The 16007-nt window shown below is 36.0% G+C and overlaps 1 protein-coding gene across 1 annotated transcript in view; it reads right to left on the bottom strand.

The window, feature by feature from the left end:
* CFAP47 (cilia and flagella associated protein 47) overlaps positions 1-16007 on the bottom strand; it is a 353360-nt gene that overhangs the window by 98339 nt on the left and 239014 nt on the right. The window contains exon 52 of the mRNA XM_075714741.1: positions 2280-2455. Coding sequence (XP_075570856.1) covers positions 2280-2455 — 176 coding nt within the window. The remainder of the gene's footprint in view (positions 1-2279; positions 2456-16007) is intronic.

Here is a 16007-nt window from a genome sequence, read left to right as displayed (position 1 = left end):
ACAGATACATAAGCTTAATATGACACAGCTTTTGTGCAGACAATTAAAAATGTACAGATTAAAATTCAGGAAAAACCTAATGAGTTCAACACTGTGAGTTCTTTAATTAGCTCCCAGTTTTCCCGTAACACTTCTTGCTGGTATCTGAATTCAACTACCAAAACTAATGATACTTACAACTACTGATGCAACAAAATCTTTTCTTCACCTTTCTTAACTTTTTAGCCCTAGTTGTTTGTTGGGGGTTTTTTTGTTTGTTTGTTTGTTTTCAAAAATACAACTCAAAAGCATTTCAACTGCTAACTTACAAGAGTAAGCTTTAATTTCATTTCAATGTCACAGTATTTTCTTTCTAGCCATTTTGAACTCAAAGGACAAAGAAATAGAAATATCATTCACTGATTTTAAAAAGGAAAATCTTTTCAAATCTAGTGACAAAAACTGAGGAATAGATATAGACACATTTATATGTGCATGACAAAGACATATGCTTCAAAGGAATATTCAATATACTGTTTTGATATACAATCAAATGTTGTCATGGCTGAAAATCGCTTGCTGCTAGGTGAGATTGGTACAGCAGTATATTTCTGTGACAGACATCCTAACACATTGCTTTCCTACTGCAGATTTCTTTTTCTGTGTCTTGGGTTTTTTGAGTAGCAGAGTCATAATAACATTAAACCAAAGCACTGTAAGCATATAAAAACTTACACGAAATGCACTGTGCAAACCCATGACCCACTAAGGACCAGTTCTTGTTCTAAATGATAGATAAGTGTGTCTGTTCCATGACTTTATGGTTCTAGACTATCCTCTATGCCAACAAAGCCTTTAAAGTGAGCATAAAACAGCTTAGGAAAGAATCATCCGGTTGAAAAGGTACACCTGCCACAAACACTTTTATAACACTTCTTCCCAGCTGCTGTGATAGCAAAGGAAACAGAGCATGGCTTCAGAAAAAAAGATAATAGTGTGGATGTAATGTGGAAGTACTCTGTTCAGCTGTAATTGCAGTCCTTGGGAGCTATTGCAATTTAAAGCAGCTATTAGACAGCTTTCTAGTACAGTACTGCATAATTGTATTGAATATGTACAGGTGTGCTTTATGTCATCTTTGCATATATTCCCCTAAGTCCCAGCCTACCAATCAGCTGAGCCTGAAGTTTTGCCAGTTAAAACAAACCTTTATCTTATTATTTGGAAATTCTGCACTTGAAAAATACCAGAAATATTATGTGGTATGAAAAAAGGAGGTCTATTCTCTTTCATGGCTTCAGAATGCATAATTACTACAAATTTCCACAGAAAAAAATATTTACTGGAGCAATAACAGGACTCATTTTTATAAAACAGTATTGCTTGAAAGCTGTATTGTACAATGATACCTGTCATTATTCTGGTCTTTGGAAAAATCAATACAAGCAAATTGAACAAAACTTTGAAATACATAGATTTTGGCTTTGTAAATATTGGGTCTTTGAACACAGGTCATCTGTCTCTGCCCTCCTCATAAACCACCACCCAACCCTCCGCCCCATCGCCTTATTTTTGCTAGTCAGTTGATATAACTGAAAAACAGGGAATTATTTTTCAATCAGCCCTTCAACTAAATAATGCTTTGCTAACCAAATTACAGGAAAATAAGCTTTGCAACTCTGCACTCTTCAGTTACTTGATGAACTGACTTAGCTGAAACTAAGACTAAAGGTCAGCTGTCTTTGTATTGCTAATTATCATACCTGCATGGTTTCATTGGGATTTCCAAAGTAATGAAATATTGGTAACTTAAAACATCTCCATATTCATCTAGTAGATCATTGTTAATGTCAAATTCTGAAGCTAAATGGATTTATGTGAAGACCATTAGGTTCTTCACCTGGTTTTAGTTATGTTGCTATGGTTTCGTTCCTCCTCAGAAGAAAAATGAAATCATGTTATTCTCTTTATGGAACCTATAAATTTACAAAACTAACAATTCATCTGAAGTTTTCAGAGGGGACTTCTAATATTAAGCAAATTTCTAAAACACTGTTCACTGAATTCTAGTGAACTAGAATAAATAATTCTACTGCCTGTCAGTCAGGTTTTTCCCCCCAGAGGAAAGCTGCTGTTTGGGATACAATATATTTAAAGCTGGATTTTTTTTAATTCCATTTATTACCCTTTGTGGGTGTTTTTAGGGCAATATCTACATCAAGTGACCGAGGTTTCAATGAAACTTGTTCGTTTATTAGTACAAGAGCCACAACCACAAGTATCAAAACTCTGAAACTTACCTTCCATCTGAAGTGCCAACAACAGCTGGGGAAAACTTTATTTGATACAAAAATGTTTGTTTGGGCCTAAGAGTGAAGGTCTTTTGTCCACAAAGCGACTGATTCTCCAGCACCACACTCAGGTGGAGGATTTTATCTGCAGCATTAGTGATGGGAATATGAATTCCAATAGTATCCTAGAAAAAAAGCCACAAAATTAATTATGTGCCATTACACAGAAAAGAACTTTCTCAAACAAGTGTAAGATGCTTACTCATGATTTACACTTATGCAAACACAGGCTGCACCTTAGTTTGATGTGTGAACTAACCCAAAAAAGAGAAATTGCAGCAAGAGACATTTCAACCAATCTTCAAATTGTAAACTCTTTAATTCCATAAATAAGGAAAAGTTAAAGTCTTCCTGGCCAGTCTGTATTCTAACAAGCTACTTCACCTTCCGAGATATGGCTGAGGCTTGCCAAAATACACCTTACAGGCAGAGCTGCTATAGTCCCAACCAGGAAAACCTCCAAGCCATCTCCCAACAGCCAAGCACAGGCAGTTGAAAATGTCCACTTTGCAAGCTGGCAAATGATTCAGGCTGAATTCTGCAGGATCTGTTCCTTTTAATTTTTAAGTTACATCATAATACTTGACGTTAAAACAACAACGCCACGATAAACATCCCCTCTCTCTTTCCTTTTTGCCATTTCCCTTACTAGTGGTCTCCATATCTTTCTGTTTAAAGTCTATGAACACTTCAGGCAAGGACCATCTTTTCTTGACCATCTGGAAAACATGGCTACTATTAAAGACGCACATTAAATTCCAGTTACTATAATAAAAGGGAGCAAAACTATGGCCTGATTAGATAAATATGCATACTTTACACGTGGAATACCTTTAAGATGAGCAGGAATTGGGCAGAGGTGGCTCACTCTGCACAGCTCCTACATTGCGTTCTTGAGCAGCCCTTGAAACACTGCTATATTTCAGCAGCATTCCAGTGACCCCCTTCACTGTAAGGTTAAAAATAGTGTAAATCCATCCTAAGTACCTTATGTGTGTAAATACCAATACACTTTAAGAAATTAAACACATTAAACAGACAGGTAGGAATATATCAATGAAGGAAGTCCACCGTCACAATTCAGGATGCATATCTGAAGTTTAAAATACTTATGTTCTATTCATATATGTTCATCTATATAAAATATGCAAAATCCAAAACCAAATAGATGTATTTATTTCTCTGTATGTGTATTTATCTCCACCCTTATTTTGGTCTCTTTCCTTTGCTCTAACCAAGCAGTTTATTTCATAATGCAGGGTTGTTTGCTTTTTTTTTGTTAAACATATGATGATTTTTCTCACAGCAAAATTTTGCCATATACTTTTTTGTAAAAAGTACATAATTAAAATGGCAGTATGAAAGGAGAAAAAGATAAAATCTTTATTAAAATTAATAATACACTAAAAACTGAACATGAAATACTTTACAACCCCCCACACAGCTGCCTTACTCTGGTTTGAGCCTGCCTATGATTTGGTAAATTTCTATATATTTACATTTATAGAAAATGACTACTGAAACACACATAAAACACATTTAATGTTCTACAGATGGCAAGATTACACCAACAATTTAAATCATTCAAGTGCCTTGCATCAGTAAGATGGGATTTAAATTTGCCATAAAATATTTTAAAGCTCAGATTAATAGTTTTTACCAGTGTAAACAAATTTCTAAATCTATCTACCTTTTTATTGCTAAAGGCTTCATAACAATTTTCTAGTAAAACATCTACATGCTGTGTTGAAGAAATGCTTTTACAGTAAAAAGGAAATATTGGACTGCTTATTTAGGAAAAAAGCAGCAACTACCAAAGAAACCTTTGTAACCTTGTACACAAAGGAGATTTTATACTGCCAACATTAGCTTAATGTAAAAGAGTGTTCTCTTGCCAGTATAAAGAGAATACCTAGGATTATGTATTTCCCTGGAATTTCCCAGGAATTTTCCCTGGAATTGCTGTAAACATTTCAAGTATCTGCAGTTTCCTGGCCAGTAATAAGAGCAGATACATATTTATCAACAGAATGTATATATATTGTACATTTCTAGGCCTTAATGGATTCTTATGTAGGCATAGTACTAGGATAAATAATAAAATGCCCATGCAATTGCTAGGAGTATTATTTTTCCTGAAAGTACCGTTTTATCAAAAAGAATGCAAAGGAGTAACATCATAGGCAAGTTCCAAACACATTTATAGCCATTAATTTAGATCCACATTTTAGTGTTGTGTTTTTCATAAACATTTTGACAGAAGAAAAATGTAACAGTTGAAAAAAGAAGATAATTAATCTCATTCCTCAGACTGCTTCTTGTATCAAGACTGCCAATGCCCAAGACAGAGCCATTCTGGTGCAATATATCACATTTTTATTCCTTTAGAACTTGCTGTGATCCACTTCTTGTCCAGTGAAGGTTATTTAAAATAATCTAACATAAGGTAAAATAAAATAAAATAAAATGTAAATATGAGATGACATTTATTTTCTGTGGAATTTGAAAAAACAATTGACTGATTACACTTTATTCTACACTAACAGCCTGAGCCTTTGTATAGGTGTAGTACTCTGTTATCAAGATTTTGCTTCAAAAGCAGCTCACCAAAATCAATTGATTTTTGTGGTTATACCTGTTTGCTGAAATATTTTCCTGACATTTTTTATACCTAAGACTTTCCCATCATCCCATTCTTAACATCCTTCTTTTAGCAACTGAACCTAAAGGATTTAAGTACATCATATGTAATTTTACATTTTATTAATGTATACACTGCACTGAGCTATCAACTAATCCTCCTCTCACTTTGACAAGGTAGCTTATAGGAAGATGGACACATTCTAAAATTACTGTGCATAACACTTCTCTGTGTTCAAACTTCAGTAATAATCCTATTCTAACCATCATCAAGTGTCAATAAAAGCACTATCTGGCCAAAGTTTCTGAGACTAACTACACTTCTTAATCCTTTAGAACAATTGTTTTCAATTAAAATCCAGTTTCATTACAGAGATAACACTCACTCCACATTTGTCTGCAGCTTTTCCAGTCCATGGACCTTGAGGAGAAAGCATTTGTACTTGCTCCTGAGTTTGCCAGGCTATTGCTATAGAAGCAATTTTCAAGCCAGGTAAGTGGTAAGAAAGTTATTTTGACAGGCCTGGTGAGATAATGCAGCAGAAAATCTTCCCTTTGTAGGTCCTTGTCCAAATCATTGTTCTTCTAGACTGACAAGTAACAAATGCCACCTTTCTCTGTGCTGCACCTGATGACAAGCAGGAATGTGGCTTACTCAAAGATTGAACTTGCAGTAGTGGCAATATTCATGAAAAAACCAGATCTTGGCCTTCTATCTTCCACAGGCTCAAAATTATCAGAGCTTTCAATGTCACCATCAGTGTGTCTGTATCTCTGCAGTAGGAGTTAAGCTAGAGTCTCCTGTTGTATCCTCATTATTATTCATTTCTGTTTCTTTGAACAAAAGAGGCTCAAGTGAGTTGATGAGCAGAATTGATGACAGAGTTTCAGGGCCATGCTGAACATAGTTCAGCCCAGTTTGGTCAAATTAGTTTAGAAATCAGAGCTGGCTCTTGAACCGCTTGATGCAACGTGCCTCCAACACCCACCTCACCTCACCACTTCTCCTCTCCACACACACTTCTTATCCAGACCCACATGTCCACACTCAACTGGGCCTTTCTCGTATTGATCATTCAGACGCATGGAAGTCCTAACCTCCTATGTCTTGAGGGGGTGAGTCCTTCCAGCTTCCTAGTCACTCGTAAGTTAATAGAGCAGGTCTTTGTGAAGTGAACCACCTCCCTCACCACACAAGCCCCTTTTCCACCCCGCCTCTGTGATGTAAACTAATTGCCACGATAGCCCTCTCCTTTCCATGTAGGGTTATGACAACAGAGAATCACAGCATTGCCATTACCTTGATACTGTATTTTCCCATTTTACTTGGCATCTTTTGCCTTAAAAAATGTCAGCTTGCAAAAAGGCACTGACTGTTCATCAACAGTTAAGTCTTTATCAGAACAGCAAGTTGAACTACTCGAAATCTAGGACTGAACACCTGAAGTAAATTATATATTTGTAAAACTTGCTTAGTAAGGAATCCTTTCATATCACTATTACAGTACAAGAAACTAACTAGAAGAAAAAAATGTGCACAGGACATTTAATAAGAGAGGCTAATAGTGCAATGAGTTTCAGGTGTGAATTTACACATAAATTTACATATAAAAATCACACTGAATTTAATTTCTTTTAGCTGAAATGTGCATTAGTGCCTAAGTAAGAATGCCCTGAAACACAATACAAAGATGATTAGTTCATAAGTTATTACAATAATTCTAAGCTCACTGACTAAAAAATACTACACTGTTAACCTCTTAATAGGGATTAGATATTGTACCATGCAGACAAACTGGGAAAACAATGTTTTGCAACAGATGATTGCTAAAACTGTCTTTCTGAAATTGAAGGAAAGGCATTATATTCTGTGACTGAAGCTATCTATGATGTCCTCAGTTCCACCAAAAGAAATCGTGCACATTGAGAAACCCACACCAAAGTGATATTACAATAATTTGTAACACATATAGGAAAAGCTAATGAACTAAATAATATGCACCTATTTGGACTTCAGTGCACCCCAGTTTTGTCCATCTGTATGATGTTCTGGTTTGGTATAGATAGATAGAGGAAGTTGTAGCAAAGATGAATTGAATTACAAGAGAAATGCTGTATTAAGATAATTATAAAAAACATACCTGGCAAGGGGATACAGACTGACTCAAAGTCAAATTAATATCCCATATTCCCATAGCTGAGGAATTAATAACTATGTTTACATCTTAATGAAAATTCCTTTGCATTTGAAATCAAGGCCACCTCTGAGTCCATGTAGACTGAAGCTCAATAATTCTCCACCCTCCTGAGACCACAGGCAGATTTCCTTTTAAGATCCAGCAGTGTGAGATGAAGAAATTATCAATTACAGCTACTTTTCACCAACCTCCGTACTGAAGGTTGGCACTTTCAGTGATCAGCTCAGTTGCCTAAGCCACCATGTACAGTAACCTGGCTTATCAAAGCTGAATCAGGTTAGAGAGCACTACTAAAAAAATATAACAGCAGGTTAATCTTTTCCATTACCACAGCCAGTCTGGAAGGAGATAGCTGCCACTGCATTAATGTAACAAAGGACCAAATTAATCTTCAGAGGATTTTACAGGAAAATCATTTACATCTACTTTGTCAACAACATTTTTGGAAAGCTTGACTCAGCAACTGACAGATTTCAATAGAGCTCCTATTCATCATTCTTATAGGTCACTTTGTTGTGCAGATACGTGTAATATATGAGGTGCCAATGATGGAAAACATAGTTTGAATCAAATCAATAGATGTATTTACAGTCCTTGTTCAATAGGACTATTTTGGATGACCTACACTTCAGTAAATCCGGGCTGCATCTCTCAAAAAGAGACATTTCTCTTTTTTTCAGAATGCCCTATCTCCTTCACAGACTGTCATATCCACAATGCCAGAACAAAATACTTAAGGTCAGTATCACTCAATAAAAGCACTAGAAAGTGCAACTTTCCTAAGTTAGAAATGTACTGCTCTTAGATAATGAAGTCAAGAGAGCTATCAGTTACTACTGCATTTTCAGAGAGTCAGTTATGTCTCATGGAAAGTTAATATGCAATTCTTTTTCAAGCACGTCATGGCACTGAGATCCTTGCCCCAAATCAGCCTCAGAATAGTGACAATCACCACTTGCAACCAGTCCTTTCTTTCAGGGCAGTCAAGGAGAGGTAAAATTCAGGATACTTTCAGTTTCCAAATAGCTTCCGATATATCAGGCAGACAATTAACAAAACCTGTCTTTTTCTATAATTTCTCTCAGATCTAGACTAAAGCTTACCCATAGAGATCTTTGTGAATGTCAGTCAAGTTAAGTATTTAAGCAAATCTTTGTCACTCTCTTATTTACCAAAGAAGTGCACTATTATCCCTGGACTTTGAATGTATACAGAACTGCAAAGTTTAGTTCCTGAGCTAATTGTACCTACCCATATAATGCTACAACAAAGTTAGCTGCAATTATTTTCTGCTGGTCTCACTGATTTCCTTTCAAGTGCTATATGAAATTACAATAGTGCTGTAAATTCAAAATTCCAATAGATTAGAACAGACTTTGGAAGGCTTGGTGAGTGCTGATGATTTCTGCATATTCATAATGAAGTCAATAACTGAAACAACAGCATTACTTCCAGGAACTTAGTCTAACAGCATTTAACTTACTCTATTACACATTGAAACTGATATTTGCACCATGGGCATACTGTCCTGGATTGAAAATTTGATGTGGTGAGGCTAGAAAACTCCCTCTGGCATGAAACTACAAACACGATAAGGACTACGTCAGTGAAATGCTGAGGTATCAGCTCACTCAGAACTGATCAGGAAAAGGCAGTGACGAGCACTGCCTGTATTCCAGTGCTTCCAAGACTTTCAGAAATGCTTGTAAACTTACAACCACCTGTCAGAACCTAATGGTACTACAGTAGAATAGCAGTAATGACTAATTATTACAACTTCCATCAGCTTTAATGACTGTACAACTGTGGAAGCAAATATTCTATTATGTGCCTCTACTCCCAGCTCATGCAGGTATGAGCTAACTAAAAGTACTTCTTTACTTTTTAAAACTGGTAACCAACTCTGATAATATTTCATTTTATTGAATTTTTATGACCACACTAATGAGACAATTTACATCTCTGCTACACCACCTAACTTCAAGTTACTCAATCAGAAGAGGTAAAATGCTAATTAATTTGACTGTCTTAGATCTTGCACCTACTGTAACTCTCTTATTCTGTAGGTCTAAAAAGAGATTTTTAAGGAAGCATGTTTCTCTACAATTTAAAAGACTGGTACCATAATTATCACTGGCACCAAACATACAGAGGTAGAGGTAATTCTCGAACAAAACTGAAATTGTCAGGGTTTGTACTGATAATAACTTTTTCTCCTGAATTTTCCAAGAGTAGAAAATTACAAATAAGTTTATATCGACAGGTAAAATGCCTTGGATGAAAACCTTCCTCTCCCAAATCCTAGACACTTGGTTTTTTTAAATTCAACTTTTATTTTTGGCATATCTCTACAGTCTCAGGAGCCAGAGAGTATTGGTATTATAATGCAAAGAGAATTTCTTAAATGTTCATAGCTTTTCTGAAAACAAAAATATATATAAATCTGAAGGAATAGTCTCTGTAAGAGTTATTCAGTTCTATGCCTTACTATGACTTAAAAGATCAGATAATCTTTAAAAAGAAAACATCCTCATTGTTAGTTGTTGCTCCAAGCAAAGTTAACTTTTAAGTCCTTGAAGTTTGCTCACAGGTTACTGTTCCACATACAACAAGAAATGCTGCATTATTAATTTTGTCTTCCATATGTGACATACTAGAGTTATCTGCATTAGCAATCTGTCCCACACACGCCATTAGTATTTGCTCTAAAAAAGTAATGCAAGTTCACTATATCACAAGCAATGTTTATTAATAATATTAACATCAAAATATAGATTATTGACTGATCTCTGTTACTAGAACCTCTGAAAGAGCTAAAATTAGAGCAGTCTGAACCAAGGCCCACCCTTGCACTTCTCTGGGTCTCTCTAAGCAGTCTGACTATTTCTACTGTCACCCAGAAAGCAGCCTCTCCCTCTCGCTGGGCTGGCATGGGAAAGATGTGGAAGAAAGTGTTTATTAGAGAATCATGGATTTATGAGTAAGAATATAAAGCCCTTTAAATACCGATCTTTCCATAGTCCTGTATGCCCAGTTTTCAGTACCTGGCAGATCATCTTGTGAGGGAAAGGACTGCTATTACAATCACCTGAAATATACTCTTTTGGCATACCCATGTATCTGGACATGAGCCATTATTTCATCCTATATCTTTTGTAGGGTAAAAGGCATCCCCCTGAGATTTCAGTTTTGAAACTTGGGTAAATATCAATGAAGTGTTTCTCAATTGTTATATTCATCCTACAGTCAACACCTGCTGTGTATGTACCACACAGAACAGACTGTTGCATTCATTTTTCTAGAGACTGCCAAAAACGAGGAGGTTTGAAGGTTGGGAAGAGCTGGAACCAGCAATGGAAACACCCTGCCTGTTCTTAGATCTGCATGTAAACATCTTGCTAAGTGTGAAGACTGTGACAGTGATCTTTTAAAATCCCCACTGAAAAGTGCAGAAGCAGTGCATTAGGGGCAAGGATCTGGGAGCCATTACAACTGGCAACAGTGGCACGAGGTTCAGCTCAGCAAGAACAACTCTTGTGGAAGTGGGGGCAGGCAGCATATGTTTCAGAGTTACATTACCAACTTTTGTATACTCATGTGGCTTTCAGGGACTTGAGAGAGAGAAAAAGAGAAAGATTTGGCAGAGAACAGACAAAACTATTGTCTCCGCACTTATGTGGAAACCACACTCAATCCCTTCCAGGCATTTGGTTTTATTAAAGCAGAAAGTAATAATTCACTGTTCAAAACAGACCTTCCCCTCTGGCTTATCTCCTGCTGTACAGATCTTGCTTGGAGCTCACATATTAGATACTTCCTCTCAAGACAACCAATACTGTTTTTCAAATATATGGGCACATTACAAAGTCTCTTGACTCAGTGAACCAGCAATATACACTTAGAATTTTCTCCGTGAAATAGACAACTGCTAAAGAGTAAGTGTGCTCCAAGCAGTAACTGCCAGCCTTTTAGACATTTTACATAAAAACTTAAGAATTGGTTTACTTCTTGACCTCTACATACAACGTGAATAAATCCATTAGAATATTTGCAAGACAAAGTAACTGTTACAGTCCATTTTTCTAAACAATCTGAGAAAATGAACCTGAATTTGTCAGCCAAAATTCACCCTCTGTACTACTGTTCCCCATTGGGAAACGCACAGTAAACACCAAAGTAAAATACAGTAACTAAAAAATCATTTTTTAAAATTGTAAATTGTTACAATGTTGTCAATGGCTGAAGATACTTAATAATTATCAATTGGTAAAATTAAAAAATATGGTTGTTTTCTCTGCATTTAGAACTAAAAATACCTGCAAATATACAAACGACTCATAATAACTGGAAATGTTATTTAATTAGTGAATAATGGATATTCACAAACAAATTGTAATTTGGCTTTTGAAAGCTTCCTGCTTTCTCAGATGGTTCCTTTGAACTGTTAAAATTCTTTGTAAAGTATCCTTTTTAAATCCCAGAGAAATGTATAAATGAATAATTACTGAATACACGTTCACTATCTCTTCCCATGCAAAATGAGTAGTGCTAATTTTTAGTCCACAATTCTCTCAAATAACTTTAGCTGGAATTTCTTCAATAGAAATATCTGCTGCAGGGAACCAATTGTATGACCTTTAGGTTACTTTTATACAAAAAGTTCTGGAGATTAAACTAATGTAGTCTCTATGATACCAAGACTTTACCTTCTCTTCAGTCTTCTAAGATTTCAGTTGCAATGATTTTCATATACTTTTATACCAGGAATTGAAATCAAGTGGCAAATTTGTTTTAAAAAGGACAATCATTACAGAGGTATATCCAGGGAACAGAGTTCAAACGTTAAGTTTTCCTTTCAGTGACGTTACTTTAATACCTAATTTACTAAACTGTACAATCTGTACTCCAGACACCATCAGTGAGCAATTTTTTTAAAAGACGTTTTTCTGCCGACTTGCTGTGTTTAATGGTTGAGCAAAAACCCCTCGTTTTGATTCACAAGCCGCAGGGCTAGCAACAGCAGTTATGGACTAAGTGACATAGTAGTTTAATTATACAAGGCTACTCTCTTTCTTCACTTGACAGTTATTTTTTATATATATGACCACTCATCTGGCATAGATGAAACACCCTTCTAATTACTTGGTTTAGATCTAGCCTTACATTTTTGTTCAATGACAGTTAGTGACAGCTCAGCTGTCATTTCGTGATCTACATTAGCTCTCTGCTGTTATATCACATAACTGATACATGCATCGGTAGGGAAGAGAGGAGGAGATCAGCAGCTGCTATATATTTATCAAAAATTTTCACTCACATTCTAATATTTCTAATATTTTACCCTCTTTTTGATAACTTTTTTTTTTTTTTTTAATGGGCTATACAAATATGTTCTGGTCCGAATTATTTGCCAAACTGCTTTTAGTTAGAGTTATTAATAATTAGCACCTTCCAAGAATTGTTTTTCTTCCACAAACCATGTTGCCATGGTTCCTTTACAGAATGTTACTTTTTATGCTACCAATTGTTATGAAAGCATATTCTAAAAATTGGCCTTAGGGCATGATTTATAACTTCAGGTTACTCATTTTCTGAGAACATGATCCAAGTATCAGCCATGTATAACAATATTCAGATTAGAGTTTATCTTAGGATTTATGAAAAATTAATGTACCACAGCTATGAAAACAGTGTGTCACTGTCTTCAACTGCCAAGTTTCATAACTACAAAATATTCTTAATTATATGCTCTTTACTTTTAATTAAATAAATAATGAAAAAATTAATAAAGGAGACACTGACACATAATTTAAACTCTAAGCTGGATCTACTTTAACACTGGTTGTATTTGTAACAAGCTCTCTACATTATACTAGTCTATTAACATAATGCAGCTGCCCCAAATTGCAAACTCCGCAAACTCCTGTTAGAATAAACATGACGCGGTCTTTTTTGGCAGGAAGAGTTACAAAGATTTGGGTGGTATGATCTGTCTATATTAGAATGTAGCAAGACACCAAAGGAGTAGACACATAGAGCAAAATAGTTGGTGGTGAGGACCCAGCATCCATACAAGTGCCCATGACTGTTTTGCTTATGAGTAGTTCTAGTTCACTCCCATGAACTTAAACACCCATTAATGGTTGAAGAACATTAGACAAGGACCTGGAAAATATTCTCCAGTTAAGTTACACCCAAAAGAGATGCACTTCATGCACTCCAGGACTGCTGTGTGATATAAATGAAAGTGCAGTAAGTGGGGATGATCAGGAGAGACACCCAAAAAACACACTATTGCTGTGAACTGAAAGGCTAACATGGATACATCTTTCTCTGTGGGTTCCCTTCAAGTAATTAAACAAAAAAAGTAGTGGTGCCAGGGAAGAGGCGTGATCTAGAGAAAAATAACACATCTTTTGTGCAATCTCTTATTGTTGTGGCTCTCTGTAAAACAGTTGTGGATTTAAAACAGACTGACACGTCCCACATCTGTGGGCTTCTACGTCTACAGTCCCCAAAACATGATTCCCAAGTGCTAAAGATCATGATTTTTGAGGGGAACCGTTCCTTAAGCCAACATATCATATGAGAAGAAAAACATCACTGAGTTGGCAAGGGGGCTACTTCTGATCTACAGCTTATAGGAGGCAAAATCTTTGCCATTAGAAGGCAAAATCATTTCTGGAGCTGGGTGAGAAGTTTGAGGAGTAGACCCAGCAGTAGGACTAGTAGGAATCCCATGCTGCTATCTATCCATCCTTCTCAGTCTACCATCTAAGCAAGAGAGTAGAATTTGGGGAAAGAAAAAGGATGTCCAAAGGATGGCTCCTCGTCTCTTTATATAGTAGGCTACATTGTGCTAAGTCAATCCAGTTCCAAACTGAACTGTTCCTTTACTTGCTTCCTGACTTGCATTTGCAGATCTAGCTGATAATGTGTGCTGCTTCTTGCTTCTACAAGTTGGACTTGTAGACCAACTTAGCTATTGACAAGTGAACAGCATTCTTGTGATCAACAGAAATGATAGTTCCACGTGCTAAAGAACAGAAAGTTTCTTGTAATCATATATGAGAAAAAAGACACAGCCTGATTTTTTAGAATTCATAATGAAATTGAAAGGCTGTCAGCTACTGGGGAACAACAGTCTGATTTAGTTTGTGCTATCTAGAAGTCACTAACAGAGTAAAACCCACAGAACTATTGAAATATACTTTAGAACTATTTTTAAAGTAAAATATACATTTGAAAGTAAACTTCTGCATCCTGTACCATCTCTACCGTTGCAGGTTTGTTTCCTTGCCTTTGAGATCCATTAGACTGCCACAGGCTGGTCTGGACAAGACAAAATGAAATAAAAATACATTCATGCTTTCATGACAGAAAAAGGAAGAAATTCCTAGGAGGAAAATGATCACAGAGGCTACTTTCTCCCTTTTTCCCTGAACTAGCTTTTAGATGATCTCCCTCAGCTGATCTTTGCCAGGGTGAAATGCAACCTGAAATTTGCATTGGTGGAGGGAGAGGCCAAAGCTGACAAGTCTCAAACATCAGCCTCCCTTATATCATGCAGAACAAAACAGAACTTAAGAGGGATTTTTCAAAATGATAGAATAGGTAATGAGACCTCACAAATCCAAAATTTCCTTACTGGAATTATTTCCAGCACAGTGCTACAGAAATGTTTACACAAGTAGCACAATTGATGGAGTTTTTAATGACTGTGGGGAAATGTTCTCTATAGACTAGCAGTGCCAACTGCCAGAATTGGTTCTCAGGCTGGTCTGAAATGCAAAGGACACCAACAAAAGACACATGTACTTAGAATTTAGATTGATTGCTTTCATTATGACAGCTGGCAAAACAGAGTTTGAAGCTGGGCAGCGACTGATGAAGTTGTAAGGTAAGGTTGGAGGTGTTCATTATAAGCAGTGTTAGGATTGACTGGGTTATTTCAGTATTAACAATACTTGATAATATCCCTTCTCTGAAAAATAAGCTTATCATCTAAGCACTCATAAGGGTTTCCCTGTTTACCAAGCTTTAACAATCAAGGCAGGCAGGAATCCTTCACAGCTGGAATGCATCCTTACAACCTTTCCAGTCTTCACCAATTGATCTAATGTCTATTAATATCTAATTTCTATTAATATACACGTGGCTTAGAAAATAAACCCATATCCAGCTAATCCCCCTCCATTTCAGTAAGGTTCTTCTCATTTCTGGAATGCTGATGAGTAGATTTCAGAGCGTCAGGGCCTGGATTAGAAAAAATATCCAGATCAGCAAGCTGTATGGTTTACAACAGGAATCATTGCAACTCCTTATAATCTGGTTGACATGTTCACTGAATGAGTATATTGTCTTGTTTCTCTCGGAGATGCAATATATGGTTGTAGTCAAAACTTTAGGTATTCAGGAAAAATAAAAAATTACCACTATTGTCAGAAGACACAAACTGTACATTGTTGGCAGTGCAATGAGATTTATCACAAGTACTCAATATTAAAGCAGGAAGATAAATTATTTTCATTTAATAGAAGACTGCAAAATATACTTACCTGGTTATCATGTATTTCTTAAAGACCACTTACTAGATGAAATATATCAAGAATCTTGATTAATCCATCTATTTAATCATAATATAACAATATAGACACATTCTTGATTAGAGAACTAGTTTCTCTTCTCAAGATTTTTGAACTATTCTGTGAACATTCTCAATTGCATGATATATATAAAAAGAACAAATCACTCAGAAAATGCAAGCTGCATTTAAACTACACAGTAGCCCACTGAAAAATTCTAGCTTCTTGAAGATTCAGGGTCTAACCCCAAGTGT

This window comes from Pelecanus crispus, chromosome 1, assembly GCF_030463565.1.
Source record: "Pelecanus crispus isolate bPelCri1 chromosome 1, bPelCri1.pri, whole genome shotgun sequence".
In the NCBI taxonomy this organism is placed as follows: domain Eukaryota; kingdom Metazoa; phylum Chordata; class Aves; order Pelecaniformes; family Pelecanidae; genus Pelecanus; species Pelecanus crispus.
This window is presented reverse-complemented; position numbering and strand designations above follow the sequence as displayed.